General features: G+C 46.3%; 1 protein-coding gene across 1 annotated transcript in view; it reads left to right on the top strand.

Moving 5' to 3' along the window:
* Window positions 1–27,266, top strand: part of EEPD1 (endonuclease/exonuclease/phosphatase family domain containing 1) — a 113,933-nt gene that overhangs the window by 80,363 nt on the left and 6,304 nt on the right. The window contains exons 4-6 of the mRNA XM_070616265.1: window positions 19,658–19,768; window positions 23,283–23,417; window positions 25,618–25,756. Of these exons, the coding sequence (XP_070472366.1) occupies window positions 19,658–19,768; window positions 23,283–23,417; window positions 25,618–25,756 (385 nt within the window). The remainder of the gene's footprint in view (window positions 1–19,657; window positions 19,769–23,282; window positions 23,418–25,617; window positions 25,757–27,266) is intronic.

A 27,266-nucleotide genomic window follows, 5' to 3' on the forward strand; every position in this document is an offset into this window, starting at 1 on the left:
AGAAGGGTGGAGAACATGCAGCAGACACACCCTTCACGTAGACTCAGTGTCAAAATGAATTGCTTCAAGAATCTCAACTTATAAAATATGCTTAAAAATACCTTTTAAAAAACAGTACTTTGTGTTCATTTTACAATATTAGAACGAGATTCTTGAGCTCCCTTGGTTTATTTTTCTCCCATGCTTAGTTGTTCACCCAATCTGAGCTTAATTTGAATGCCATCTTGAGTGGTCAGTATTCATTATCTGTTAGATTCCTTTTTTTTTTTTAGTGGGTTGAGCCAGATCAGTGTCTAATTGTAATTAAACTCATTGCAATCACTTTCTTGGCTAAATCCCTTTCAGTGGGCAGCTTGCTGCCCTCCTCGAAAGAGCCATTAAGCAGAAATGGGGGCCCCTGTGGAGCTCAGGCTCCCTTGTTCCCTGCGTGGAGTCTGGCTCAGGCCGGCAGGGGTCACCACAACAACCGCTCACCATCTCTGCTTCGCAAACTGCACACTTGGGCCCCACCCCCATTCTGAAAAGGGCTCTGGGGGCACTCCCTAAGCACCTCAGCTGCCAGAAAATGGAGCATCTTGGTGAATTATGGGCCAGGCTTCACAGTTTGCTTAAAAAAGAACAAGAAGATGCATTTTCTCCTTATTCTTTTAGAATCTTCACAAGATACCATCTATATTTAGAAGCTCCAAACCACCTTTCTTTTTGTATGAAAAGCTTTTATTTGAAGGGAGCAAAAAGTAAAGCCCCAAAATAGGACTTTTAAATTCCCATTAGCTTTATTAGCTATTAAAGATAAGCAAATTAAACAATGAGGGATTGTTTTAAGTTTATTAAATTAGCAAGGTTTTTTAAACAATGACATGTAATGTTGCGATAAAACCAGTGTCCCCACTCATTGCTGGGGGGAGGTGATGATGAGGCGATGTCCTGTGGTAAGCTTTCATGCAGGGTATTTCATTAGCCTTTGAGATGCCTGTGTCCTTTGACCAGTGATCCCATTCCTAGGATTGTATCTTAAGGAAAAGACCCATTAAAATGGAAAATATATGCGTGTTACAGCATGCTTTACAATTATGAATCATTGAAGGCAGTTCAGTGCTCAGTAGGCAGGAAGGGCTGAAACGATCTGTGGTAGACCTACCCAATGGACCGGTGTGTGGCCACTAAAAACGAGAGATCTTTTAGCCTTGTAGAAATGCAATATATTATTTGCAAAAAGGGAGAATAAGCAGTTGTACCTGCTGTAATTACAACTGTGTAGAAATATATATTTATTCTTTTAATACTTATTGAGTTCTTTCTTGTGTCAGGCATTGTGCTAGACTGGAAGACAGCAGTGACAAAGACATTTATCTTTCCTTCTCTCATGTGGCTCACATAATTGATGAGGAAAATTAGCAATTATACAAATACTTATTTAAATACAACAGTGCTAAGCACCTCAAAAAACAAAACAAAACAAAACAGGTCATCTGGAGGGGAGCCCTAACCTAATGTTCTCATAGCATCTAGGAAATAAGAAAAAAAAAAACATAATTAGGTAATTTTTTTCCATTTTAAATTTCCTTTGTCGTTGACTTAATGTTCCTGGAATCAGCTTCTTAATTATCAGGTGAGAGCTATATGCCTTCATCCTGGAAGAACATAAAAAGGCGCATGTATACCTATACACCCAGGTGAGTTCACCTATTCTTGAAGCTTCTTCATGGAGTCCCTCAGCTTCATACCTCTGGGACCTGGTGAAGGTAGGATTCATTCTCCACCCAGAAATGTTGAAATATCTTCTCTCATCTACAAAGTGGTGGCCTAGAGAGGAAATGTTCCTCAGAGTGGGACAAAACAGCCCTGTCCAGTGAGGCAGTGCCTGGGGTCAGCAAGAGGGACTTTGTGTGGTCAGAGTCCAGTCAGATTTTAGACAGCGCTGCATCCCACTGGCACAGAAACAACATGCCTTCGGTCACCGTTCTGTGATTTATGGTTTGATGCTGCATTGGTTATTCTGAGGGGATCCGCAGGTTCATAGCGTATCTGTGCTCCCATTCTTCACGCCTTTCTTTCCGGCATCGTTTCCTTCTCTGGTAACTTCAGGCATGTTAGGTCTCCCGAAACCTGAAATGTGTCGCTGCTTGTCCTACTTTCCTCTCCGCTGTTGTCCTATTTCTCTTCTTTCCTGTACTTGCAGTTTTCTTGAAGGTAAATTCTCACCCTGCACAGCCAACCTTCATTCCTCCTCAGCTATCCTTAGCTCTTAGCAGCCTGGCCCCCTGACCAGTTAATCTAATAAATCATAGCTTAGCTTAGTCAACTTCTAACCTAAGACAAAGCATTTTTTTTTTTTTTAAAGATTTTATTTTTTTCCTTTTTCTCCCCAAAGCCCCCCGGTACATAGTTGTGTATTCTTCGTTGTGGGTCCTTCTAGTTGTGGTATGTGGGACGCTGCCTCAGCATGGTTTGGTGAGCAGTGCCATGTCCGCGCCCAGGATTCGAACCAACGAAACACTGGGCCGCCTGCAGCGGAGCGCGCAAACTTAACCACTCGGCCACGGGGCCAGCCCCCAAAGCATTTTTATTTTAAAAAAATTTTGCTTTCTATCATTAAAAATTGTTATGAACTAATTTCACATAAAATTTTAAAATTTTATTTGCAGTTATCCATGTTTTGATAATTTCTGCATAGCTATTTCTGTTTTTATAATGAATGTATAATGATTTTATGCTGAAAATGTTTTTTTAAATGTTGAAGCCATTTGGATACAATGCTCTGAATTTAGGAGAGGGAAAGGAGAGAAATCGTGCCTGGGGCGTGTTTTATCTAGGTGAGCTGCGCCACCTGGGGAGTCTGAATCAGCCGCTGTCTCCCACCTGTGATGGTTGTCCTTGGGGACACTCTCCTTGGTGGTTCAATTACTTTGTCTTCGTACTCTAAAAACTTCCTTACTTCTGAGTCTCCTAATTGATTCTAGGTTTATAGAGGAAAAGAAGAGAAATCTTAGAATATCTATGTGGATTGAAAGCTCAGGTGGAGGCCAAGGCAAAACCTATAAGAAGGGCAGGAGGATCATTTCATTCAGCCTTCAAGGTTGAGGGGGCCTTGAAAAATCACCCCTCTCCATGTTTGCTAAGAATCATAGTACCATCAACTAGACAGCGTTTTGCTGACCTTTTCGGGTGGCTCATAAGTGATGGGCTGGTTTCTGAACTTGTCTAGCTCATGATTTAAACATAGTGTGTCCATGTTAAAACTTTTTCTGGGATGACTCCCTCTCTCCTTGAGATACCCTCTTTCCTCTTTGAGAGGGAATCCGGAGGTTCCAGTTCTGGTAATGGCAGAGTAGCTGATATCCGAATAATCTCCCCTCAGACAACCATTATGAGCTCTGGGCAAAATGCAGACAGCTATTGAAGGTACTTCAGAGCAACCCAAAGCAGGCAGAAACTGGAGAGGTATCAACTGTCAAAAGAAGGAACCAGCACTGGGTGAGATCTACATCTATATGGCTTTACCCTGAGGACATTCCCCAGTCTGTGTGGGCAGCTAGAGCTCAGATAGCAGGTCTTTGGGCAATATCATGAGTATTCTCTCTTTTTATCCCCTTGGTCAGTTTAGCTAAAGGTTTCTCATTTTTTGTTGAGCTTTTCAAAAAACTTTTGGTTGCATTGGCTTTCTCTTTGTTTCTTATCCTCTATTTCATTCATTTCTGCTCTAATCTTTATTACTTCTTTCTTTCTTTCTCCTTGCTTTAGATTTAGTTTGCTCTTTTTTTCCAGTGTCCTAAGGTAGAAACTGAGGTTATTGATTCGAGATCTTTCTTCTGTACTGATATAAGCATCTGCAGCTATAAATTTCCCTTTAAGCACTGCTTTAGCTGAATCCCCTAAGTGTTGATATGTTGCATCTTCATATTCATTCATCTCAAAGTGTTTTTAGATTTCCCTTGTTTTTTCTTTTTTGACCCATGGGTTATTTACAAGTGTGTTGTTTAATTTCTGCTTACTTCTGAATTTCCCAAAATTCTTTCTGTTATTGATTTCCAATTTCATTTCATTCCGTCATGGGCAGAGAATATACTTTGTTTCACTTCACTCCTTTAAAATGTATTGAGGCTTGTTTTATGCTACAGCATATGGTCTATTCTGGAGAATGTTCCTTGTGCACTTGAGAAGAATGTGTATTCTGCTGTTGCTGGATGAAGTATTATATAAATGTCTGTAGGTCTATTTTGTTTATATTGTTGTTAAGTCTTTTATTTCTGTTGATCTGTTTAGTTGTTCTATCCATTATTGAAAATGGGGTATTGAAGTCTCCAACTGTTGTTGTTAAGTTGTCTGTTTATTCCTTTAGTTCTGTCAGTTTTTGCTTCATGTATTTTGGGGCTATGTTATTAGGTACATATATATTTATAGTGGTTATGTATTTCTGATTGATTGACCCTTTCATTATTATAAAATGTCCCTCTTCATCGCTAATAACTCTTTCTGTTTTAAAGTCTATTTTTCTGATGTTAGTATAGCTATTCTAGCTTCCTTATTGTTGCTATTTGCATGATATATCTTTCTCCATCCTTTTACTTTCAGTCTATTTGTATCTTTGAATCTTATGTGTATCTCCTGCATACAGCATATACTTGGATATTGTTTGGACTCAGTTTGACAGTCTCTGTCTTTGGATTGGATTGTTAAATCCATTCACATTTAATGTTATTATTGTTATGGTTGGATTTACATCTGCTATTTTACTTTTTGTTTTCTGTGTCTTATGTCTTCTTCTGTTCCTCTGCTCCTCTTTACTGCTTTCTTTTGCCTTAAGTGAATATTTCCTAACATAGCATTTTAATTTCCTTAATGATTTTTTTCGCTATGCTTTTTGGGGTTATTTTCTTAATGGTTGCTCTAGAGTTTACCATATACATTTTATCAGATTTGTACTAACTTAGTTTGGATTTAGACTGACTTAATTCCAGTGACAAATAGAAACATTACTCCTGTTAGCTCTATTTCCCCTTCCCCCCTTTTGTGCTATTGTTATACATATCGCATCTAACCATGCCACAGATCCAACTATACATTGTTATAACTATTACTTTATATACTTTTATGTCTTTTAAAGAAGATGAGAGAAGAAAGGCGAACAAGTATATATTTGTAGAGTTAGCTACATTAACCTTCTTATTTACCATTTCTGGTTTTATTCATTTGTTTGTGTGGATTCAAGTTACCATTTGGCACCATTTTCTTATTCCAATACATTGTTTCTCCCGCCTGGCTCCTTTCTGCTGTTATTGTCAACTGTATTACATTTTTATATGTTATAGGACTGACAGTACAACTGTATACATGTTGTTTTATACAACATGAATAAAGGAGAAGAAATATGCATTTATACTGTCTTTCATAATTCCATAATTACGTTGACTGGTTCTCTTCATTTTTTCGTGAAGATTCAAGTTGGTCTGAGCTCACTTGCTTTCAGCCTGAAGAACTTTATTTAGTATTTCTTATAAGGAAGTTCTGCTAGCAACAAATTCTCTTAGTTTAGTTTTTCTGGGAATGTATTTCATCTTCATTTTTGAAAGATTTTTTTTTGGGATATATATAAGATTCTTGGTTGACAGCATTTTAAGTACGTTGTTCCACTGCCTTCTGGCCTCCATTGTTTCTGATGAAAATTTAGCTCTTAAGAATCTTATTAGGAACAAGTGACTTTTGAAAACCAAATGTATTCCCAGGCACCATGTTTACAGAAGGAGTCTTTCATTTATTTGGTTTCTGAAGAGTGATGTGTACTCAGTGTCCCAAAGCTGGTCCAACCTTAGTGACACAATTTTGTTTGCTTGAGGAGACTGCTAAGGTATTACCCACGTAAAGTCCAACAAAACGTTTCATATTGTTTGGCAAAGAGAGAATGAAAAGGAGAGGACACCATGATATTCTAGAAAGACTAAGGACTTTGCAGCCAGAAATATCTGAGTTTGATTCTCAAATTATAGGTCATGAAATCAATTTAGTAAGTTACAAACAGCATTTGTTTCATTATCTGTGTACATGAATGGATGGATAGATGGATACATACATACGTACATATTTGGCATACAAATAGATCGACTCTACCAGATTGCCGTATACAAATTTATTTATTGCTGTAAGCTGTGGTCAAGAATGTTTGAAAACTGCTGTGTTAGATCATTTATGGGCTTGGAAGAGGGGAAGAGGGCTTGCTCTGGAATCTTTTCACTACTGAAAAGTCTCTGCTAGCCCTCAGGTGTGTCCTAAGCGCTCTTCCCTCCTGCCTTGTTAGTTTCTTGACTCTGTTTTGCTTTTCAACAAGAAGAAAATCCAACTCATTGCAATCCTTCAAAATTGTTGCACATAGCCACCACCTCATACAAACACTCACCCAGCCGTGGTGACAGGAATTATATGCAATTTCCTGTCTTACTGGGTCCACCCTCAAATACTTTGCTTATCAGGAAGTGCTAACAATGAGTTGATACTGAGAGAACTTTCAATTCACTTTTTGAGAGAATTCTGAGACTTTCCATGAATGATTCATTCATTCACATCTTGAGAGCATGACTTTGTATTCAGCAGTTGGGCTGGTTCGTAATTTTAAATGAAACAGAAGGGCAGACAGGTGAAACTATTTTGCTCAGTTGGTGAAAACGCTTTCTGCTGCTCTCAGCAACTAAAAGTGTCCTGATTGAGCTGACCATTAAGGCTTGCTTTGCCAGAATTAATTCAGTGGAGAGATCTATCAAATTGTTAACTTCCCATTTAGAATGGGTAATTCCTACAGCGGATAAAATATTTTTTATTAACCTTCGGGAGCAATTGAAATGGTGAGTTTGGGCCTTAACAAGGTTCCAAACTTCTGGAAAAGCATCCAACCTGCTTTCAGAGATTTTGAACTCTCTTTGTAGAAATTCATAAAAGTGTGCGGGCGTCCCTTATGAACATAAACCAAGACCGCCTTCTGGATCCTAGACTTGGTTTCCCCACCACACTCTGTGCTGCCACCCCACTCTCCCTTGCCCTCAGCCTGTCCCACCTAACTCTTGTCCATGAAATGCAGACTCATTTGAACATGCAGAATTAATTAGATTGGAAGAAAACAGCCAGAGAAAACAAGGCAGCGCCCCATATATGAGTTACTGAAAAATTACCTGCCCTCTTGGTTGTCTGTCTGTCAGTGGCTTCCTACACAAGTGGACAGCCGAGAGATTTGTTTAAGTGGCTCCGCAGAAGCGCTGTTGAGTCACAGAGCATCTTCCTGATGTGTCCAGCTCTGGGGATCCACAGGGATCAGAGGTGCCCAGGACTAAAGCAAGATCCCCAGCATTTACACGCCAAAGGGCTGAACAAGGAAGAGGAGGTGACAAGTTCTGGGTTTTTGCCTGAATGTCAATATCTGCACCAGCTCCTAGGGGAGCATTGAAGCCTCTTCCCCCAGATTACAAAATTGTGCGACTGCAATTTTGTGTTATTACTGATCTTCTCTGTCAGGCGAGCTTGATCTCCTCTCCCTCTCTCCACCTGGCTGAACCCCTAGGTGGAGAGTACATTGCTATGTATCAATTGTTCATTTTGTTTCTCATTACCCAGACTTTTGTGAATAGGAAGGGAAGAAGAAACAGGTATTTTTAGGCACTTTAGGCAAGTATTTTTAATCATTTCAGGATGTGGCAGGGGCATTTTTTAATATTGCTTTGGTGCTTAATTTATCTAGTAATAGCACTTAATCAGCTTTTATTAATGAAAAAGAATTAAATGTGTGTGCGTGTGCACGTCCTCTGTATGGATAAAGTTCAAGCCCATTAATAAGTATGTATACTATGCCTAGAAAGGTGAAGTTTCTAGAAAATATGACAGCAGAGAGAAAAATTAAAACATGTAAAATTACTATTTGGTATCTGTAATTTAATTTTGTTTCAATCCCTCTTTTATGTTGTTACCACAGTAACTCTTCTAAGACACAAGTTTGGTCATATTACTCCCCTCCTGGTAGTTGCTTCAGCAGGAAGCTGAGTGCATAATGGGGTCAGATAGACCCCACACATGGATTTGGGTCCTGGCTCAGTCATTTGCCCTGTGGGTGATCTCAATCCCCCCAGTGCTACGTTCCTTATTTCTTGAGCGAAGATAATGCCTCGATCACAGAGTCATGGTGTGGGTCATATCATGCAGCGTGTGTAAAGGGCCTGTGGTAGTGCTTGGCTAATGGTGAGCATTCTAGTAAATGAGCACTGCTGTGGTGACAACTCCTTAATAGGGAGTTCTCCTAGTACCCTGCAGGACACTGTCATGGCATCCATGACATGGCCCTAGCCTGGTGTGCCCCTTGGTCTTTGCACACTTCTCTCTCTCCTGTCCACTTTCACTCTACCCGCTCCCAGTATGTTGGAAGGAGCCTGAAAAACCTGTCAAACTAACATGAGGCAGTTTGGCTATTTTTGAGCGCCGCTAGCCAAAAACGTGATGGGAAGGGATGTTGACTAAAAGATAGTTTGGGGATTTGGTTTTCCATTTCTCGCATTAGCATAGAAAATTGAGAACCATTAAGTGTTGGGACGTTCTCCGGAATGAGAGTGCTATTTCATGAACTGCCACCGATAGTTCTTGCTGCCATGAAGTGTCCAGGAGTGAAACATTGCAGGTCTCTCCATCCCCTGCTGCCCACAAAGAAAAGAGCAATCAAATCTATGTAGTTTGCCCTGAAATAAAATAGGAAATAGGCAGGCTTTTAAGGTTGGGATTTGGCATAATGCAAATCAAAATAAAATAAGTCATGAATCAGTAATACTTTCGCCCACAGCTTTGAAGTCTTTATTTTTATGAGTATTGCTCCTGAGGAAGGCAGGCTGCATAAACACCATTTAGAATAGCTGAAGGCTGGCGTTCTATAAGAAAAATGGCAAGCAGAACAATTTCCCTGAGGGTCCATAAGTACTAATTCTATTTAATGTGATGATTCCTAAAAAACACTGGGTTGTTAGCAGAAATACATATGGGAAGTGCTGAGAGCCTTGCAGTCTCAGTGAGTGTAAGATCAAGCTAGTCTTCAGTGTTTATGGACAGAGAAAATATATCTCTGGGGTTTAAGAAAATATGTGGGCGTTCAGGCAGGAGGGTAGGGTTAGGGGGCTGAGCTAAGGTAAACTGCGGGCTTTGTTCTGCTCCTCGGTTATTTTCTTTGGATTTAAGTACCTCAATAATCATTTCCTACTTTTTGTGTTTTCTCTCTCTTCCCATCTCCTTTTTCCCTGTTCCTACATTTCTGTTGCCGTATCTGAAACCTCATAGGTGAAAATGTTCTTATGGATAAATTGTGCTATGGGATGGTTCGTTTGGGTTTAGAGACAGTCTGCCCTATCTATATCCATCTTACCCATTCTTAGAGCCTGTTTACCTGAAGATATCGAAGAGGGAAGAAGACTATAGAAAAAGAAGAGCTATGGTTGGCTAAATCAACATGGTTGGTCTAGGAAATGTTATTATCATCTTACAAGCTTGGGGCAGATGCCTTTTTGCTTACAAGTAAAATGTAACGTACATAGTTGACATTTCCTGTCGAATTTTTGGTTTAGTATTTCAGTAGGAAGTACCAATGAAACTCTGTGTACTCAGCCTTCGTTGCTGACATGTTTCTCAAGTGACGTAAGATTAGCATCTATGGAATGGCATACGTGCAAACCATGGTGTGGCCCTCTCAGCCTTTCTGCTGTGACTCAGGGTACTCCACTCTGCCGGCAACTTTCCTGCATTCTCCTAAAATAGACACACAATCCTCCAAAACTTATTGCTATTTTCAGACCTGCTTCCACTTAGAATAATTAGTTTTAATCATTACTCACAAGTTGAGTGCCTAATTTGGGAAGAATTATTTATTTTATTCGCCCTAAAACTGTCTTTTTTGACCTTCAGAGAGCCTGGATTCCAAGAATTACTGGGCTGTGTACTCCTCTTCTAGTTGCTTAACAGCCGTGTGGTGAGAACACTGAATAAGTCCTTTCTGGAGGTGGCCTCTCCACGGGGCTGGGGCTGACTCCCTGCTCCCCTGCTGACCAAGGGCTCCGTGAGGGACAGCCCAACTTCACAGCTGTAGCCTCGAATAGCACCCCCCACTGTTGGTTGAATGAAAAGAGTGGTTCCCTTCCTTTCCCTTAAACATCTAATCCATTGCCCAAGTCACTTTTTTAGTCATTGATGTAAAATTCACAAACCATAAAATTAACCATTTTAGAGTCCATTTGAAAGTGAACAATGCAGTGGCATTTAGTACATTCACGATGTTGTGCAGCTTTCACCTCTGTCTAGTTCCAAGACATTTTCATCATCCAAAAAGAAAAATCAATACCTATCACGCGGTCACTCCCCGTTCCTCCTTCCCCAGCACCTGGCGGTCACCAATCTGCTTTCTATCTCTATGGAGTTGCCTGTTCTGCATGTTTCATATAAGTAGAATCATACAATATGTGGCTTTTTCACTCAGTATGTTTTTAAGGTTCTTCTGTGTCATGGCAGGTTTTAGTCCGTCCTTCCTTTTTATAGTTCAAAGTGTTCCCTTGTATGGATCTAGCACGTTACATTTCTCTCTGCATCAGTCAATGGACATTTGAGTTGTTTCCATCTTTTGGGGATTGTGAATAGAGCTGCTCTGAACGTTCACATACTAGTGCTTGTTTGAGTACCTGCTATCAATTCTTTTGAGCCACGTTATGCCTATTTCCTCATTATCTCTCAAGTCTAACCGCTGGTCTTCTTCTTGTCAAGGCATCCTCGTCTCTTACTACACTACCTACCTGGTCTGGCCCTTCTCCACCCTGCACTCTATACTGCAGCCCTATGGTCTTTTCAAAATGCACACCTGCTGTTCATGCCTTTCATTGACTTTAGGATTGCTCTCAGGATAAGGAACAAAGTCCTGTCAGGGCATGCGGGGCCCTGCATGGCCAGGCCTCTGACTATCCCTTGAAGCTCATTGCACCATTCTACCCCTCACCATCTGTGCTGCAGCCACGTTGAATTTCTGTCCTACAAACTTTCCATACTCTCTTCCGCCACAGGCCCTTTACCCGTGCTGTCCCTTCTGGCCTGGAACACTCTCCTCTCCTCTTTTCCTAATTAACTCCTTCTCATCCTTGAGTTCTAGCTGAAGCATCACCTCTTCAGGGATGCCTTCCCTGACTAAGTCAGACTTCCCTCACCCCCTACCCCCACTACCACCATCATGGATGCCCACAGGATCCTTGAACCACTCCTTTGTAGCACAAGTCCCAGCGGCAGTTTTACGTTTGGATGATTATTTGATTAATAGCTGTGTCTACAGAGACAGAAGAAGGCTGTACCCAGAGCATGGGTTCTGGAGCCAGACTGCTGGGGTTCAAATGCTGGCTCTGCCCCTTACTGGCTGTGTGATCTTGGGCAAGTTAATTAACCTCTCTGTGCCTCCATTTTCTCATACATCAAATGAGTATCATAATAATACCTACTTTAGAAGGCTGTTGTGAGAATGAAATTAATTTGCATGTGTTTAGTAGCTGGCACTAGAATGACCTCAAGAGTATCATTCTATAATTAAAAATAGTAACTGTCTACATCACCACCCCCACATCCCCCATCCCTAGACTGTAAGCTCGGGAGGGCAGGGGACCATCTCTCATTTTTTTCACCATTATAGCTCCAGAGCCTGGCCCAGGATCCCCGCATAGTTGGTGCTTGTTCAGTTTTTATTGAATGATTGGATGAGTCCATTCTCCTCCTCAGCAGAGAAGAATATTAATGACCAGTTTCCCATCTCTCTCTCCGTGCTTGCAGTGCTTTATTTTAGAGGTCCCTACCTCCCGGCATGTGATGTGTTGGCTCTTGGCGCCCACCCCTACTCCTGCCCACTTCCTCAGCTGGTGTATTTTGGGAATTGTGCTGCCGTGTGTGGAAAGTTGAAGGTGGGGGGGTCCTCTCTTCGTGGCCCTGTCCTGAGGGAGTGGTCCAGTCTGTCCAATAACCGCAGGAACACACAGGAGACTCACGATGTGCCAGGCCCTGGGCTCCCACTTTAGAAATATCAAACTAGTGAGGGGGGAATGGTTTTTATCCCCTTGTTACAGATGAGGAAACTGAGGCACAGCGTGAATGAGTCATTTGCCCAAAGTCAAAACTCTTGGTGAGTGGCAGATCCAAAGTTTGGATCCAGGCAGCCTTTCTCTAGAGTCCGTGTTCTTACCCTCTGGAGTTGAAAGAAACTAAACTGTTCATGAAGACTCGCATCTCTTGTGCCAGTCCAAGATTTAAAGAAAGAAGTTGCTTCCTTTCTGTTCCTGTGTTTCGGGGCTTCGTGTCTGGTCGTTCTCTCTCCAGGCCCCTGTGCTGCCCTCTGTCTATCACAGGCATATGCATTTAAAACACAAAGACCTCTTGATTTACTTTCAGAAACAAAGACATTATAATTTTATCCTCTAACTTACCTAGGACTTTTTTTCGACCTGTGGATGAAATCATTTTGAGCAAGTGAGAGTAGAATGATGAGGTCTTATTGCTACTTTGCAAAGTGATTTTAGGATGTTTGTAGGGAAATGAAATGAGCCTCAAAAAGGCAGAATTTCCTTCCAACCGCTGAAACATCTGCCACCAGGGGGATGGCATGCTGTACCCATATGGTAGCACGCTAACTGGCCCATAAAGTGAGTTTAGAAGAGTTTGTAATAATGTGGCACAGTTATAAGTGGGAAAAGCAGAACACAAAAGTGTTTGTGTATGAATATACAGATATACATATATTAATAAAATGCATAGGAAACAGCCTACAGGGAAATGTGCCAGAAATGTTAGCAGTGGTTGTCTTTGCACAGTGGTATTTTTACTTAAATTTTTCTATGTTTCTCTGCTTTACAAATTATCCTGTAATGAGCTTGTGTTTATATCAGGACATAAGCTTCAATTTAGAGAGAAGGGAAGAGCCACAAAATTACTATCACAGTCTTAACTCCCATCCAAGATTAAGTCTTAGCATCCAAAGACCTTTGGAGAAGAAGAACCTTTGGAAATGTCCCTGAAAGGCAGAAATAGGGGATGCCGAGGACAGTGACAAGGATGGTGGCAGCATGGGAGTGTAGAATTGCCACACAAGTGTTCTGTGGCCCGTGCATCTTCCTCCCTGTCCTAAGCTGACTTCCTTCTCCACGACATCTTCAACTCCCACTTACTCTCCATTTTACAATTGCCCTTGCAAAAAAATGTTTTAATTGCCCTTGAAAGGTCCCCCCCACCTTTGCTTATTTTTAACCATCTTGTTCAGGAAACACGTGATGAATGACTTTTGGGAACACAGAAGAAAGTCTACCTGAACCAGCAGCCTTTCTGTTGTCAGGAGTGCATGTGGGTGTCACTTCCCCTGACTCTGTAAAAGCCACTAATGATTAGCTGGTTGTAGGGGCTGGAGAAATGTCTCCTTGTTTGCTTTTTATCCTTCTCAGCGTGATAAGAATGTTTAAACAAGGATGAATAATCATCCTGAATTCCTTTTGGGTCCTATGGAAAGAGCATGTTCGTGGAGCTGACCTAGAAGTGGCTCGTGGGCAGAGTGATGAAGGGGCTGGAAGCCACTCCTTCTCTCGACAGGTGAAGAAGGATGGGGCCTGGGCTTCTAGAGCAGGGGCTGCCTTAGGAAGCTCTGAACGCTTGGCTGTGTGTTGCATAATGCGTGTGTCCTGCCAGTCCCCAGCCCCTCCCAGGAGGAAGGCTGTGGTCTTATGTGTTGACCTCCCCGGCAGAGCTGTGTGCCCAGGACCCATGCAGCCTGGCATGTTGACGATGAAACTGACTTTAGCAGGGTGGAGGTTGTGCAGGTTTGCGCTCCAGAGAACCCGACCTTTGGAATGCATGTGGTGTGGTGCGCGCACACCCACCATCCCACGGGTCGGTTGGTTTAGTTGGTGTTTTCCCAGCCTTCTCTCCTAAGTGCATTTGAGCATTAGAGTTGGCCAGCCTGGGTTTCCATCCTGCCTGGCCCACTTGCTGGCAGCGAGTGAGCTTGCCATGTTTCTTTCTGAGCCCTGGTTTCCTCACGTGTCAAATGGGAGTATTTCTCCCTGCCTCACAGGGTTGTCATTAGGATTAAACGTGATAATCTGTGAAGATTGCCTGCCAGATAGTTCGCACTTAATAAGTGTTGGTTCCCTCCCCTCCCTGTTCCTCCCAATTCTGGCTCTCTGTTCTTTGCAGGATTCAGAATCTCATAGATTATTGGCCACCTGTGTTTTCTTAATATTGTTGGATTTATCCAAACTTAACGTATTAGAATCACTGTTAAGAGTAAACTCTTATTCCAGGCAGTTTATCAGGGGTCTTCAGGTGGGGCTTAGGGGACATTAAGCAAAGCGGATGCAGTTTTTGGAAGGGTGGAGTCCCCTCTCCTTGTTTGGGGAAAAGCCTTTGGAAAGTTACCCCATGTCCTGTCAACGCGATCAGCTTCTTCATGGAGTTCACACAGTGATGATCACGGAGACAGAGGGAGAAAGGAGTTGTAATGTTTGTGAGGATCTTGTGTTTCCTCTCCCATTTTTATACTTCTCTCACCTCTCCCTCTTGCCTCTCTCTCTTTTCTGCACCCTCTCCTCCTAGAGTTCTAGAATCAAGCAGTTTTAGAACGTTCAGGAAGCGCCCTTGGGCCAGGTCCTCTCCTCGCATCCCCTCACTTTATAGATTGGGAGATAGAGGTGTTAAATGACGTGCCCAGGATAGTACAGCTCCTACATGCATCTCTCCTTCCAGCCCAGGAAGGCAGCCCTCTGAGGAAACTTCCAAAGCTACGAGGAAACAAGTCCAGTTCTTTCTTTCGATGTTGGAAAATGGCAGTTGCTCATTGAGTCTGCAAGGGCAGAGGAAAGGACCTACCCTTCCTCCCTCCGCAGACTCCTGCACCTCTGGGAAAGGCTCTGAGGCAGTGCTGTAGCAATACTGTGTGAGCGTTTCAAAGTGGCCCTGGAGCCCCAAGCATGTTGCCCTCTGTCCCATGTTGGACCTGTCTCCCCCTGGGAGACATGCCTGTGTTTGCACTTGAGCACGTTGGCTACACCTCGTCCTGGCGCTGTGGGAACGTAAAGCGTAAGCCAATGAGCAATCTTCTTCTGTTCCATGCAGATTGAGAGAGAAAGGCTCTTTGCTTTTGCTCTTGTCCATGTTGCATTCTCCATGTGAGCTCCTGTTCTGCGGAGAGGCCTGCCAGGGCCTTAGGACCACTAAGAACCAACAAAGTAACTGAGTGTATTGCTGCCCCATCAGCAGTATGGTATAGGGGAGGAAGAAATTTTCCTCTACCCTCAGGTTCTTCTGGCTGGTCTAGGAATTAAATTGACATGAGACAGATGAATAGGAGAAAATCAGCTTTAATTAATTTCATACACATGGGAACTCCACATACATGAGAGAGTCAGACACAAAAAGGTAAAATGAGGTATATTTGTTGTCTTGAGCTAAGGCATGGGATAAGGGCCTGAGGCTTCAGAGGGGAGAAAGGTAATTTATAGGACAATAAGAAGAGCAGATGTGCAGTAATTAGAAAAATGTGTTTCTGGTGATAACTCTTATTATGACGAGGCCAGTAATATTTAAATTCTTTAGGGGAAAGGTAAAAGCTCAGAATATTCCACATGCCAAAGTAGCCCATCCTGGGAAGGCCTGTCCTGAACCTGTTCAATGGCCTTTCTGCCCTGGTGAGCCACTTTCACTTATGAGAGTATTATTTCTTCTTCTGGTATGTAGGCTAAACGGAAAATTTGAGAACCAGCTGTTCTGAATAAAACAATCTAAGGCAGAGTTCAGATTGAGGGCTCTCAGAGGATGCTTTTATTTTCCTTTGAATTTGGGGGGAGAAAAGATTTAATGATTCAGTAAAACGGGGCCGGCCCCACCTTTGGAGCCTGCCTTGCCCCACCTGTTCCACCTGTTGGGCCAGGAGGTAGAGGGGAGGAGACAGACGTCATTCACACCCTCCTTCTAACATATCAACTGCGTGATCTTTCATGTAAATTCCAGTTTGGGCCTAACCTGTCCGTGCTGCACTTTGCTCGTGAGTAACTGGTAGGATGTCTGCCTCCTGTGGGTTGTGGGGAGTAATAGAGATGGTGCGTACAAAGTAGGACGGCTCTGACGCAGGGTCCTCAGTGAGCTTGTAAATCAGCCTGGGATCCTGTGAAAATGCAGATGCTGAAGCGGTGGGCCTGAGAGTTTGCATGTCCAACAGACTCCCAGTGAGGTTGATGCCCCTGATCCATGGACCACGCTCTGAGTAGCAAGGATGCAAAAGGTGCTCCCCTTGTGCACTGTTAGGGCCAACAGTCCACTAAGTTAGCAAACTGGCGATTCTTTTTTCAGTCTTAGAAATAGAAGAAAATACCTCCCCCCTTTCCCTAACGCTGATCATGAAAATTTAGGATTAGAATGCTTTCAGCCATAGACACTTTTCTCCCTGGTCCCTTAAATTAGTCTTTGTCCCCAGTAACATAAGAAATACTGAAGAAGAGAGCAGAGAGGGGTAATCCACTCTGTGGCCTGAGGTTATCAAGAGCAAGACTTCAAATGCGAAGAATACAGGCTGCCCTTGGGGTTCCGGAATTATGGTTCTCTAGGTCTGCTTGAGTTTACATGTGAGGGAAAGGCTTTAAATATAAAGCATAAAAAATGAAAATGTCTTTCCTTCATTCAATAATACCAACTTTAAACTTGTGTCAGAGTCACCCGAAGGAGCTGTTAAAATGCAGATTGCTGGGCGGCACCCCGAGATTCTAATTCAGGAGGGCAGGTGGGGCCTGAGAATCTGCATTTTTAACAAGTCCCCAGGTGATGCTGATGAGCACACTTTGACGAGCACAACTTTAGTCCCAAAAGACCATCTTTGAGAGTGGTGAGCATGGAAAACAATGTCAGCCTGTGCCACCTCTTCACACTTGTGACCTTTCCGATCAAAGTGGCATTTTCAGGAATGGAGTGTTTAAGCCGGGCTGGGGTTGGGGTGTGAACAGGAGATTCACCTGTCTTCAGGCATCTGAAGGTCCCATGAGAGTTAGGAGAGATGAGATTTCTGGCTGCCTGCAGGTAGCTCCTCCCAGCACAGCCGGTGGCCCCCAGAGGCTGGGGCTGTCTAATCTGGCTGGTTGGCTAATCACCTGGGGGCTTTTTAAAAATAGAGCTCCCTGGGGTGTATCCTAGGAGATTCGGGTGAGCAGGCAGGTCCGGACCCCCTGCATGGAGAAGAGCGAAGCACCAGATGGGCGTAGGAGAGCTGCTTTTCTTTTTAACGATTCTTGGATTCAGCTCTAATGATCGCTCAGCAAGCAGACGATTCCCCGGCAGGAAATTGGACCCTTTGTGAAGTACATTTCCTCGCTGGATCCCAAAAGTTATAGCTGATAAATTCTGGTTGCATTTTCCAAATGCTTCATTTCCCATCTGAGGATGGCTTCGGCCAGGACCATCTGGCCAAGGGGATTTATCCAGGACAAAGCCCCCCATCAGGAACAACAGTGTCCATGGCCACTCGGCACTGGGCAGTGTTGAAAGGGGAGCTGATAGAACTCCCTGATGCCCAGATCCCAGAGAGAACACTTTACAGGCAAACACGAAGTCAGGTTATAGTTGAGGCAATTATTTAGATAATTAGCTCCAACAAGACATTCTCCCTTTTGTTTGTCGTCTCTGGATTTGAGGACTGTCGTCTTCCTGGTTCACCAGCAGATGCTTGGAGAGTGTCACTGGGGCCATGCCCTGTGCCAGGTGGGCTTTATAAAGGTGGCTTGGGTACAGTCCTTGCCCTCACAGCGTTTGCTGGCAGGGAAAGGCAGACACTTGGCCATGCGCCTGTGACAGCAGCCTGACTCCCAGCACAGGGCAGGTCTACAGTGATGTCCCGGCATGCCCTCCCTGCCCAGTCTCCTTTCCCACGGCGCTTGTCTCTGTGGAAGTGATTGGCTGAGTCCTTGCTTCTGCCTCATCTTCCCTCTTACAGGGTAAGCAGTGTGAGACCCTGGCATCGCTCAGACGTTGGATGTGAGCTGCCCAGGAAGGGCATGAGCACAGCTCTCTGCAGCTGAGGCATTCCCAGAGGGGACAGTGTGACAGTAGTCTGCCCACAGCACTACCCGAATCTGGGGCAGATGCTTAGGGAGACATCAGAGTCAGCTAGAAGGCCTGTTAAAAAACAGATCGCTGGGCCTCACTAGAGTTTCTGATCCGATAGCTCTAGGATGGGGCCAAAGAATTTCCAACAAGTTCCCAGGTGGTACTGATGTTCCCAGGCCCCAGACCACACTTTGAGAGCCAGAGGGGTGGTGCATCAGTGTGGCCATCACAACTTAGCCAGTGGACAGGTGGAGGGTGATCAAATGACAGAGAGGCAGGGAGACTTCTTAGAAGCCATGCCAGTGACCCAGGTGAGAGAAGAGGGACTCTAGAACAGTCCACAGCGGGACGGGGGAACAGAAAACGGGAGCTCCAGACACTTGTGACAGTAGAATCAATGGGCTGGGTGAGAGATGGGATGTGGGAGGAGAAGGAAAAGTCAGAGCAGCTGGAAGGATGGCAATGAACTGAGATGTTCATGGAGGTGGGGGAGGGGAATGGCCTGTTCTTTTGGGATCTGCTGGGTTTGTGGTTCTCCAGAGACCTTCAGATGGAAGTGTTAAAAAGGTAGTCAAAATACAATTCAAAACTCAGGAGAGAAATCTGAGCTGCAGGTACAGATCTGGGAGCCTTTGGGATAGAGGTATAAACTGATCCTGTGGTGCTAAGATTGTTTAAGGGCAGCTCATTAAGGAGAGAGCGGTGATGTGCACCCGGAAGGAAGCTACAGACTCTCTCGTAGGGCCGGGCAGAGAAAGAAATGAGTGGAGTGGTCCGAGGTGCATGAAGCAAAGGGACAAGACGGTGTCCTCGGGAAGGGGCAGTGCCAGATGTTGGAGCATTTCAAAAACTGAGCCCCAATCTGGCAAATCCTGGGGAGCCCTCACAAGAACCAACCCCAGGAGCCTGTAGTTTTTCGACTCCTCATTTTACTTTGCTTGTGCATTTTATTTTGCCTTGGTGATAAAGTCACTTCACAGTTCCCACTCCATGTTGGTGGGACATGCATATGTAAAAAGAAGCACACCCTGCAAATACACGGGGGTGTAGTAGCCGTGACAGCAGGCCTTTCTCCTCAGAAGCAAGCCAGTGTGAACAATGTGTAGTTGAAGATGAAGCGGGTGTCAGTTGTTGCACCTCTAAGCTAAGCCCTGGTCAGCAAAGACACCAGGTGTTCACCTTTTTTCCCTCTGCGTTTGATACTGATCTAGACCCTCCTGGGACCTTGAAACCACCGGTTTTACAGGGATCAAAAGGATTCTGACACTAGTTTTGAAGTATTTGTGCTAGAATGCTACAAAGAGAATTGACTTCTCTGAACTGAGAGTTCCCAGGTGGTAACGGTGCGTTTCATAGGTAGTTTAGTTTCTAATTTGTGGTCCTCGTTTGGTCATCCGGGTCTTTGCGATCCCTGGTTTTGGGAAGCACAGGGATGAAGTCCAACAAGTCTCCCAGTAAGGCCGATGAGTCAGGATCACGCATTTCTGGCTGCTGCCAGCGGAACTGCTTTAGGTGGGATCTCACCCGGACGTGTGCTCTGTCTTTGCAGTTCTGTACGGAGCTGAACCAGCCGATCCTGCCCAACATCCGCAAGTGGAAGGGGCCCCGGGGATGCTGGAAGGCTGTTGTCGCTGAGACGCCCTCAGCTCAGCTCCAGAAGGTACCCACATCTGCACAACTTGGGTTTTCTTTCCATTTCATTGAAACAGCCTTTTTCCCTAATCGCAGACATTTAAAATTTTCCTTTGCCAACATTCTTGATGCAATTCTGTATTTCTGCCCATTTTTTTAGCTCTTTGCCATTCATTTCAAAATGCCCTGGTTCTCATTTCATGTTTAGATCGGGAATGGACTGCCGCCCAGACAGAAATGGGAGCTTGGGGTGTTTGGAGGGGAGGAGAAACCCTGTCTGGAGCCAAGGCAGCGAATGAGGATTTGTGTCCTTTGTCCTCATACTCCCTTCTCCACAGTTCCAACTTCTGCCAGGGTTGTGGAGAGCCCATTGTTCATTGACTGAAAACTTCAGATTCACTTAATTCATACATGAAGAGTGTGCTTTCGTGGTAGAAATTGTGCACTTTCATCATAGAAATGTTCTGTGGAGATTTTCGGCAAATTTTAATTTTGAATTTTTCTTTCATGAGTATTGCCCATATGGCTGTGGGTAAAGCTGTGTATGTGTACGTTTTCGCTCTTACATATCATATTCAAGACCAGGTTTTACTCACTTGGAATGGTCAGTATCAGTGGACTTTTAGGTTTTTAAAATACACTTCTGATAGTTAATCAGGACTTGGAAACTATCACCACCTAGTTTTCCTGTAACTGCAGATGTTACATTTTTTATCTCTAGTAAACCTACTATGCTTAGGAACACACATGAACAGCACTTAGATGAGTGATACTGAGATCTGGAGCTTTCGAATGATAACTTTGGACTGGCTTAAAAGCATCTAGTCATTTATTGACAACAAGCTGTCTTTTTAGCTACTACTGACAAATGTGATACACACCTGATTTCTCTGGGTTTTATGTTTTGGAGTGTCAGTGGTCACTAGAGGTGACAGCCGGGGTACATTCACAGTAAGCTGGAGCTGGAGCTGAATTGTAATGTCTTTACCACTCGGGCCATGGCTCTCCCTTCTCAGGCCACAGAGAAATAATAATAATAATACCATCGTGCTTTTTATTTTAATAGCACTTTGCACGTACATAGGTTCGCAGGGCTCTTATAGTCCATCTAACAGTCTTTATTCATCCATTCCACAATCATTAGAAAGATTACTACGTGCCAGGCGCTGTGGTATATGCCAGATACACATGGTGAGAAAAACAGACCCAGAGACCCGCCCTGTCTGTTTTCACTCTTTTCAAGCCCAGGGGGCATCCCAGCCTGAGCCTGGCAGATCCCCTCCCTCAGGGAGCTCACCGCCTATTGGAGGAACAAAACAGGTAACCCAGTTCCAGGTCAGGGTCAAGGCCATTGGAGAACAGCATGCAGTTGCAAGGAAGCCACTTCAACCGCTCAGCCTCAATTTCCTCATCTGTAAAATGGGAGCAATAGCCCCCCCTTAACTCACAGGGCGGCTGTGGGATTTGAAAAGATAATGTGCACTGGAGGGCTTCCCTGACAGAGCGCCGGCCGGGCCTGGTGGGGTGCACAGGAGGCGGCCGGCGGGCCAGGCTGGGCTGGGCTGGGCGCGCATGCCTGTCTCAGGCTGCAGCGGCGTCCAGGTCCAGCCAGTTGTTGCCATGGAGTGTTGTGGCCCAGTGTGGAACCATCTCCTGACCTCTCAAAAGATGCAGATATCTGGGTTTTAATGGGAAATTTCCTGAGTTTTAAATATGGGCAGATAATCCAAAAAATTTTCAAACACGGTCTGGGTCTAACAAACTATATCAAGTCACGAGTGTTCAGTCTCTACCCCAGACAAATGTGAGACACTGGTAGCAGCAGCTCCATTCCTCCAAGGCCTGAAATGGTGTCCAGGTGCCTTCTTGTAATGTCTCGAGTCCTCGCCCCGCAGCTGGAGGTGCAGTCTACCAGGGAGGAAATGAAGGTGTAGGACGATGGAATGATGCACCCGACAGTCATCAGCTGATGCAAGCTAGGGCTCAGGCCCGAACCCAGTCAGCTGTCTCTGGCTCTAATGCCTGAGCCCCTTGCACTGTCCCACGTTGAGGTGGAGCTGTTTTTTGGGAGGAGGGGCCTGCCCCAGTCAGGGTGGTGGGGAGAGGCTCCCAGGAGGTGGGAAGGGGCCTCATGCACTGAAGAGTGGAGGCCAGAAAGGCCCAGTTCTGCTGGGAACATAGGTGAGCAGGTGTGAGAGGGAGCCTGGAAGAGGAAGGTGCCTGCTCAGGGGGCCCTGTGGGCAGCAGGCAGCCACTGCAGGTTTTTGAGCAGAAGGTGACCTGAGTGGACCCAGGAAGGGTGCTCTGGCACCACTGCTTGGGAAACAGTAGAGCGGGGGATAACCCGCGAAGCCGACAAGGCACTTTGCTTTCCTCACTTTACAGCTGAGGAAGCAGGTTTAAAAGAACAGAGTGACTCGTCTGAGGTCCCCCAGCTGAGTGACCCTGGCGGGACTGAGACCCAAGTCTTCGAATTCTTAAACTCGTGCTCCCTCCAGTGAGGGGACGGGTGGATCCGTGCAACACATGCATGCAAGACACTCTTCCCCTCTTCGCTCCTCCTCGACACTTGCCCGTTTGGTCGAGGTGCTGAGCCCAGCAAGGCGTGTGGCCGGGACCCAGGCTGAAGCTGGGGACTCTGCAATGGCCACTCAGGTTGTGCAAAGTCACTTCCTTCACTTTCACAATGACCATCGCTGGCCCCTCAGATGACGCTGCTGATCCTGGCTAGGCAGCAGAGGCTGGGGTGGGTGGGAGGGAAGTCCCTCCTCTTTCCAGAAGCCTCTCCTCCCCATGCCAGCAGCAGCACAAAGCAGGCAGATTCCGAGTGGGCCCTCTGGCTGCAGGGGCTTAGCACCAGGCCCGGGGACCCTGCTGACACCACCCCGTCTGTCTGCCCCACCTGCCAGCCCTCACAGGGCCCTGCACTGGGGCTTCAGACCCCTGTGTGGGGCCCCATCCACCTGAGGAGGGCCCTTGACCAGTTCCAAACCATTGGGACTGTCAACTCCAACCTACATTCATCCACCAAATATTTATTGGGCGTTTACAAGGTGGTAGGCACTAGTTGTTATAAGCAAAACTCACCCCTTGGAGTCTTATATTTGATTCTCATCATTACCATTTACCAGCTGTGGGATTTTAGGGACGTTACGTAACCTCTCTGAGCAGCTGAGTCCTCATCAGGCAGATTGGAGGTATGAGAGGCTATCTCATGGGATGTGATGATTAAAAAGATAACTCTGTTCCTAGTCTGGGCTCCCCCCGACCCTACCCCCAAAGAGAGAGGAGCCCAAGCCCCCTGGCTGCACAGAAAGCTCTGAAATTGGCAGTGTGGGAAATTTGCAGGGACGACAAGGAAGAAGGTGCTGTGGCTTTGGGGGTAAACTTTTGTTTCAGAGCAGCCCCTGTGCATGTCATCGCAGGACCCAGCACAGAGCCTGCTGCCTCTCCCGGCCCCTCCTGCCTCTTTGCCCTCTCGGCCCGCCGAGCCGGCCACAAGACAGATCCCTCTCCAGCCTCACACCCCTCTTCTCCCGCAGGGGGCTGGCTTCTCAGGATTCCTGTGGGACGCTGCGGCCGGGGTGGAGCTGAGAGATGCTGCCTCGCAGGAGAGCTCGCCAGGCAATGGGCACAGGAAGCCCTCTGGTCCTAGCCCGTACCTCGCCCGGTTCAAGGTAGCCACTCCCTGTCCTGGGGAAGGTCCATTTCTTCTGAAAAGGAGAAGAAAGTCCCTTTCTAAACTCTGACCCAGAGAACCCTCATCATTTTGTTTCGATTTTATTCCCTCTCGGGGTCGGATCAGCATGCACTCTGGGGTTCCCTGGGCTGGTGAACTCATCCGGGACAGGAACGAGAGGGATTTGGCGGGACTCAAGCTCCAGTAACTCCGACATCTGGGCAGGAAGATCAGGTGGCCGCCTCCCAAACCTGACAAATCTCAGGATCATCTGGGGAGATTTTCTTAAAACCAGGGTTCAGGCCCCTCCCCTAGACATAGGGAATTTCTGGGATGGGGCCCAGGGCTGTCTGCGTTTCAGAAGCAGCTCCAGCCCTCCCGGCACTGGTTGTCCAGGTCTGGCATTTGGGAGTCGCTGGGTTAGAGGGAAGCAGAAGGGCTCAGACGGGCCCTTTCTCCTTGCCAGGCAGAAGGGGGACCCTCAAGGGGCCATTTGGGTTTGGAGAGGGTGCAGGAGGAGCTTCTGGGCTGTGGGACCAGGGCAGCCCCATAACAACATCTCCCGAAGAGCCCTCAGCCACGTGCGAGTCTGTCTTCCCAGAGCTGGGCACAGCAAGCAGACTGAGCTGAGCTGCCTCTCTGCTTTCCCGGATGCCCCTGGAAAGTGGGAACGGACAGGTGGGAGAAGCCAGCAGCCAAGACAGATCACCAGCCAACCATCAGTTGACCTTATCCTGTGATATCACAGGGTCCAGCAAGAGTGACCCCTTGCCTGGCAGAGCCTAGCAAGCCACCTTCTGGACGTTTTGGATCCCGCCCCCTGACTTCTGTGGGCCTGAGAGTCGCCTCAAAGCCCAGCACAGTTTCTCCCTGGTGGCCCGGAGCTGGGCCAGCACATTTTTGGGGGGCAGTGTTGGCTCTGGCTGGGCCCTAGCTCAAGAGTGTGCCCCTCTCACACCTACAGCTGCAGAGTTGCTGGGTTATCTGCACACGCACACACACCTGGGGCCGTCTGTGGGTTGCACTTATGGTCCTGATGTGTAAATCACCCAGGTGTCATCTTTAAAACATCCTACACCACACTGGGTCCCTTTCTTATGTAAGGTGGCTGTGGGTTTTGGCCAAGCTGGGCAACAGCCAGAACCAGCCAGGGTCTCTAAAAGACAGGCTGTTTTTTAATGGCCAGTGAGAAAATGCTACCATGTCACCAATTATTGGCCCAAATCCTCTAAATAAAGCAATCCCCTAGACAGGCACTCAGCCTCCTGTACTTCATGGCACGTTTGAGGCTGGGCAGGCGGTCGGGTACAGACGCAGCTTCTGTCCAGGCAGGGCTCCGCTGCCCATGGCCTGAAGATGGGTCCCTGTGGCTAGAGCCGCAGCTGCAGAGAGCTCTCTGGGCTGGGTGGTGATGATTGCAAATTGGGGTCACATTCGTAAGACAAAAGTAGCAGCCTGCGCTTCTTAGGGCCTCCCCCGGTGCCCCCTCCGTCATGGCAGTGGGTATGTTTGTTGCCATGGTGAACAGAAGGGCAGGATTGCCAAACCCCGAGCAGCCAAGCAACACCGTGGTGCTCAGGAGACCAGCTCCGCTGGCACGTTTCTGCACCTGCACCCGCACCCCCGCCCTGGGGACGCGGGACTCGGGCACATCCTGTGCTGCCTGGGTTCAGCCAGCTTTCGTTTTTGACATGTTTGAAATCAGGTGGAAGTGAGCATCGGGGTGTAGCGGTCTCCAGAGGGAAGAGAACACAGAGGGATGGGTGGGCTGTGTGGGAGGTGGGGAAGGAGGCAGGTCCCAGCGGTGGGTCCTGGCAGGGGGATCGCAGGCTGGCCCTATGGATAAGGGCCCCGGGTCTTTGTTAACAGCCGGAGCTAAAGCCACTTCCTCCTTCTTTATAGTTGCTTAGAAGGAAAAAACCCAACCCTGACATTTGCAGCTGTGCCCAATTTTCCAGGCCCTAAGGAGGGGTATGGGTGTAATGTAGCAGGTGGGCTGATAGAGCAGGCTAGGTCTCTGTCCTGCAGGGACCTGGGGACAATCTCACGGTGAATGCCTTGCGGTATCTCCTGGGGTATGAGCTGGCCTTGCTTGTGTTTACCGTTGTCAACGTGTGAGTGAAGGCATTCATGAGTCGGAGGTGACGCATACAGGAAATCTGAGCATCAAAGACCGTCCTCTTGTTTCTGTTCCCCAGGTGGGAAGTAATGACTTGACCCTGGTGAACCTTCACCTGGCAACCCTGACCCTTCCAGGGGGCGAGAATCCAAGCAAGAACCACAGTGACAGCCACCGAGTGGCTAGCTTTGCACAGACCTTGCAGGAGACCCTGAAAGGTAGGACAGTGTCTTTCTCTGTTGGCTGGGCTGTTGGCAGAGGGTCACCTCTTCCCAGTGTTTCTCTGATCCCTTCTGCCGGACGTCTGTCAGCAGCAGTACAGATTGAGGACACAGGAGACCATCACACCCCTGCATCACCTGAAGCCTGGCCACCCCTGTGCGTGGTGACATCTTTGTCTCTGTGGGCCTCCCATATGGGTTCCACCAGCTTTGTGGCTCTTCAGCCTCTCTTTGATGGAAAGGATCGGGGGTTGGGAGTGGTGACTCCCTTCCCCATGACAGTTCATTCTGGGTAGCTGTCCCGGGTGTGCCACTGTGTGGGGTCACTGCAGATTTGCATGTGCCCTTGTGAAGGAGAGACAGTTGGTGACAAGGGGAGTGGGAATGTCCTGATTAGCAGTAAAGAGTTTTTCTCCCTGGTGGGGTGCAGATGGTGCTGAAGGAGCCTGGAGCTCTCAGAAAGGCTGGATTTTAACCTCAGCTCCTTCAGCAGTTGGAGGACCTCAGGCAAGTCACCACCCCACTGAGGCCCATCTGATGGGGGAACTGATAGTGCTAACCTCACAGCGTGCCCAGGGGCATCGGTTACTGTCTGTGGAAGTGCCCAGCACACAGTAGGGGCTCAGCAGACGTGCGTTGACTTGAAAAATACCAGAAGAATTAAGAGAACATTGAAAAGAGCAGAACTTCAGGAGAAAGGTGGGCCCTCTGTTTTCCAGGCTCTGCTTCCAACAATAAAGAAGGTTCTCTGCTTGTGGGTTACCAGAAGGGAAACTTGTCACGGCTGTAAGGACTGGGATGTTTTCAGTTTGGCTTGGTTTTTCAGAGCACTGACCTTCTCTTGGCGAAGGTTTACAGCTGGAGCCTGGAATGCTCTTCTGTGTTCTTGAGTCTTGATGAATATTCTCTAGCTGTTTAAGCTTTTTCCTTGTTAAATATCCCCTCACAATGGGTGATTCATGAAGATTCTGCTACAAAAAATATGTGTCAAACTATAAGCTTACAAGTAAAAAAGTTTTTTTATTGTAGTAAAATATACATAAGGTAAAATTTACCATCTTAACCTTTTTAAGTGTACAATTCAGTGGCATTAATATATTCACATTGTTTTATAGTCATCACCAGCATCCATCTCCAGAACCTTTTTTTTTTTGGTGAGGAACATTGGCCCTGAGCTAATATCCATTGCCAATTTTTCTCTTTTTGCTTGAGGAGGAGTGACCCTGAGCTAACATGTGTGCCAATCTTCCTCTAGTTTGTATGTGGGACACTGCCACAGCATGGCTTGATGAGTGGTGTGTAGGTCCACACCCAGGATCCAAACCCATGAACCCTGGGCTGCTGAAGTGGAGCGTGAACTTAACCACTATGCCCTTAGGCTGGCCTGTCCAGAACTTTTTCATCTTTCCAAACTGAAACTCTGTGCCCATTAAATACTAACTCCCTAGTGTCCCCTCCCCTTAGCCTCTGGCAACCACCATTCCACTTTCTGTCTCTATGAATTTGA

Source organism: Equus przewalskii, chromosome 4 (genome assembly GCF_037783145.1).
Source record: "Equus przewalskii isolate Varuska chromosome 4, EquPr2, whole genome shotgun sequence".
In the NCBI taxonomy this organism is placed as follows: domain Eukaryota; kingdom Metazoa; phylum Chordata; class Mammalia; order Perissodactyla; family Equidae; genus Equus; species Equus przewalskii.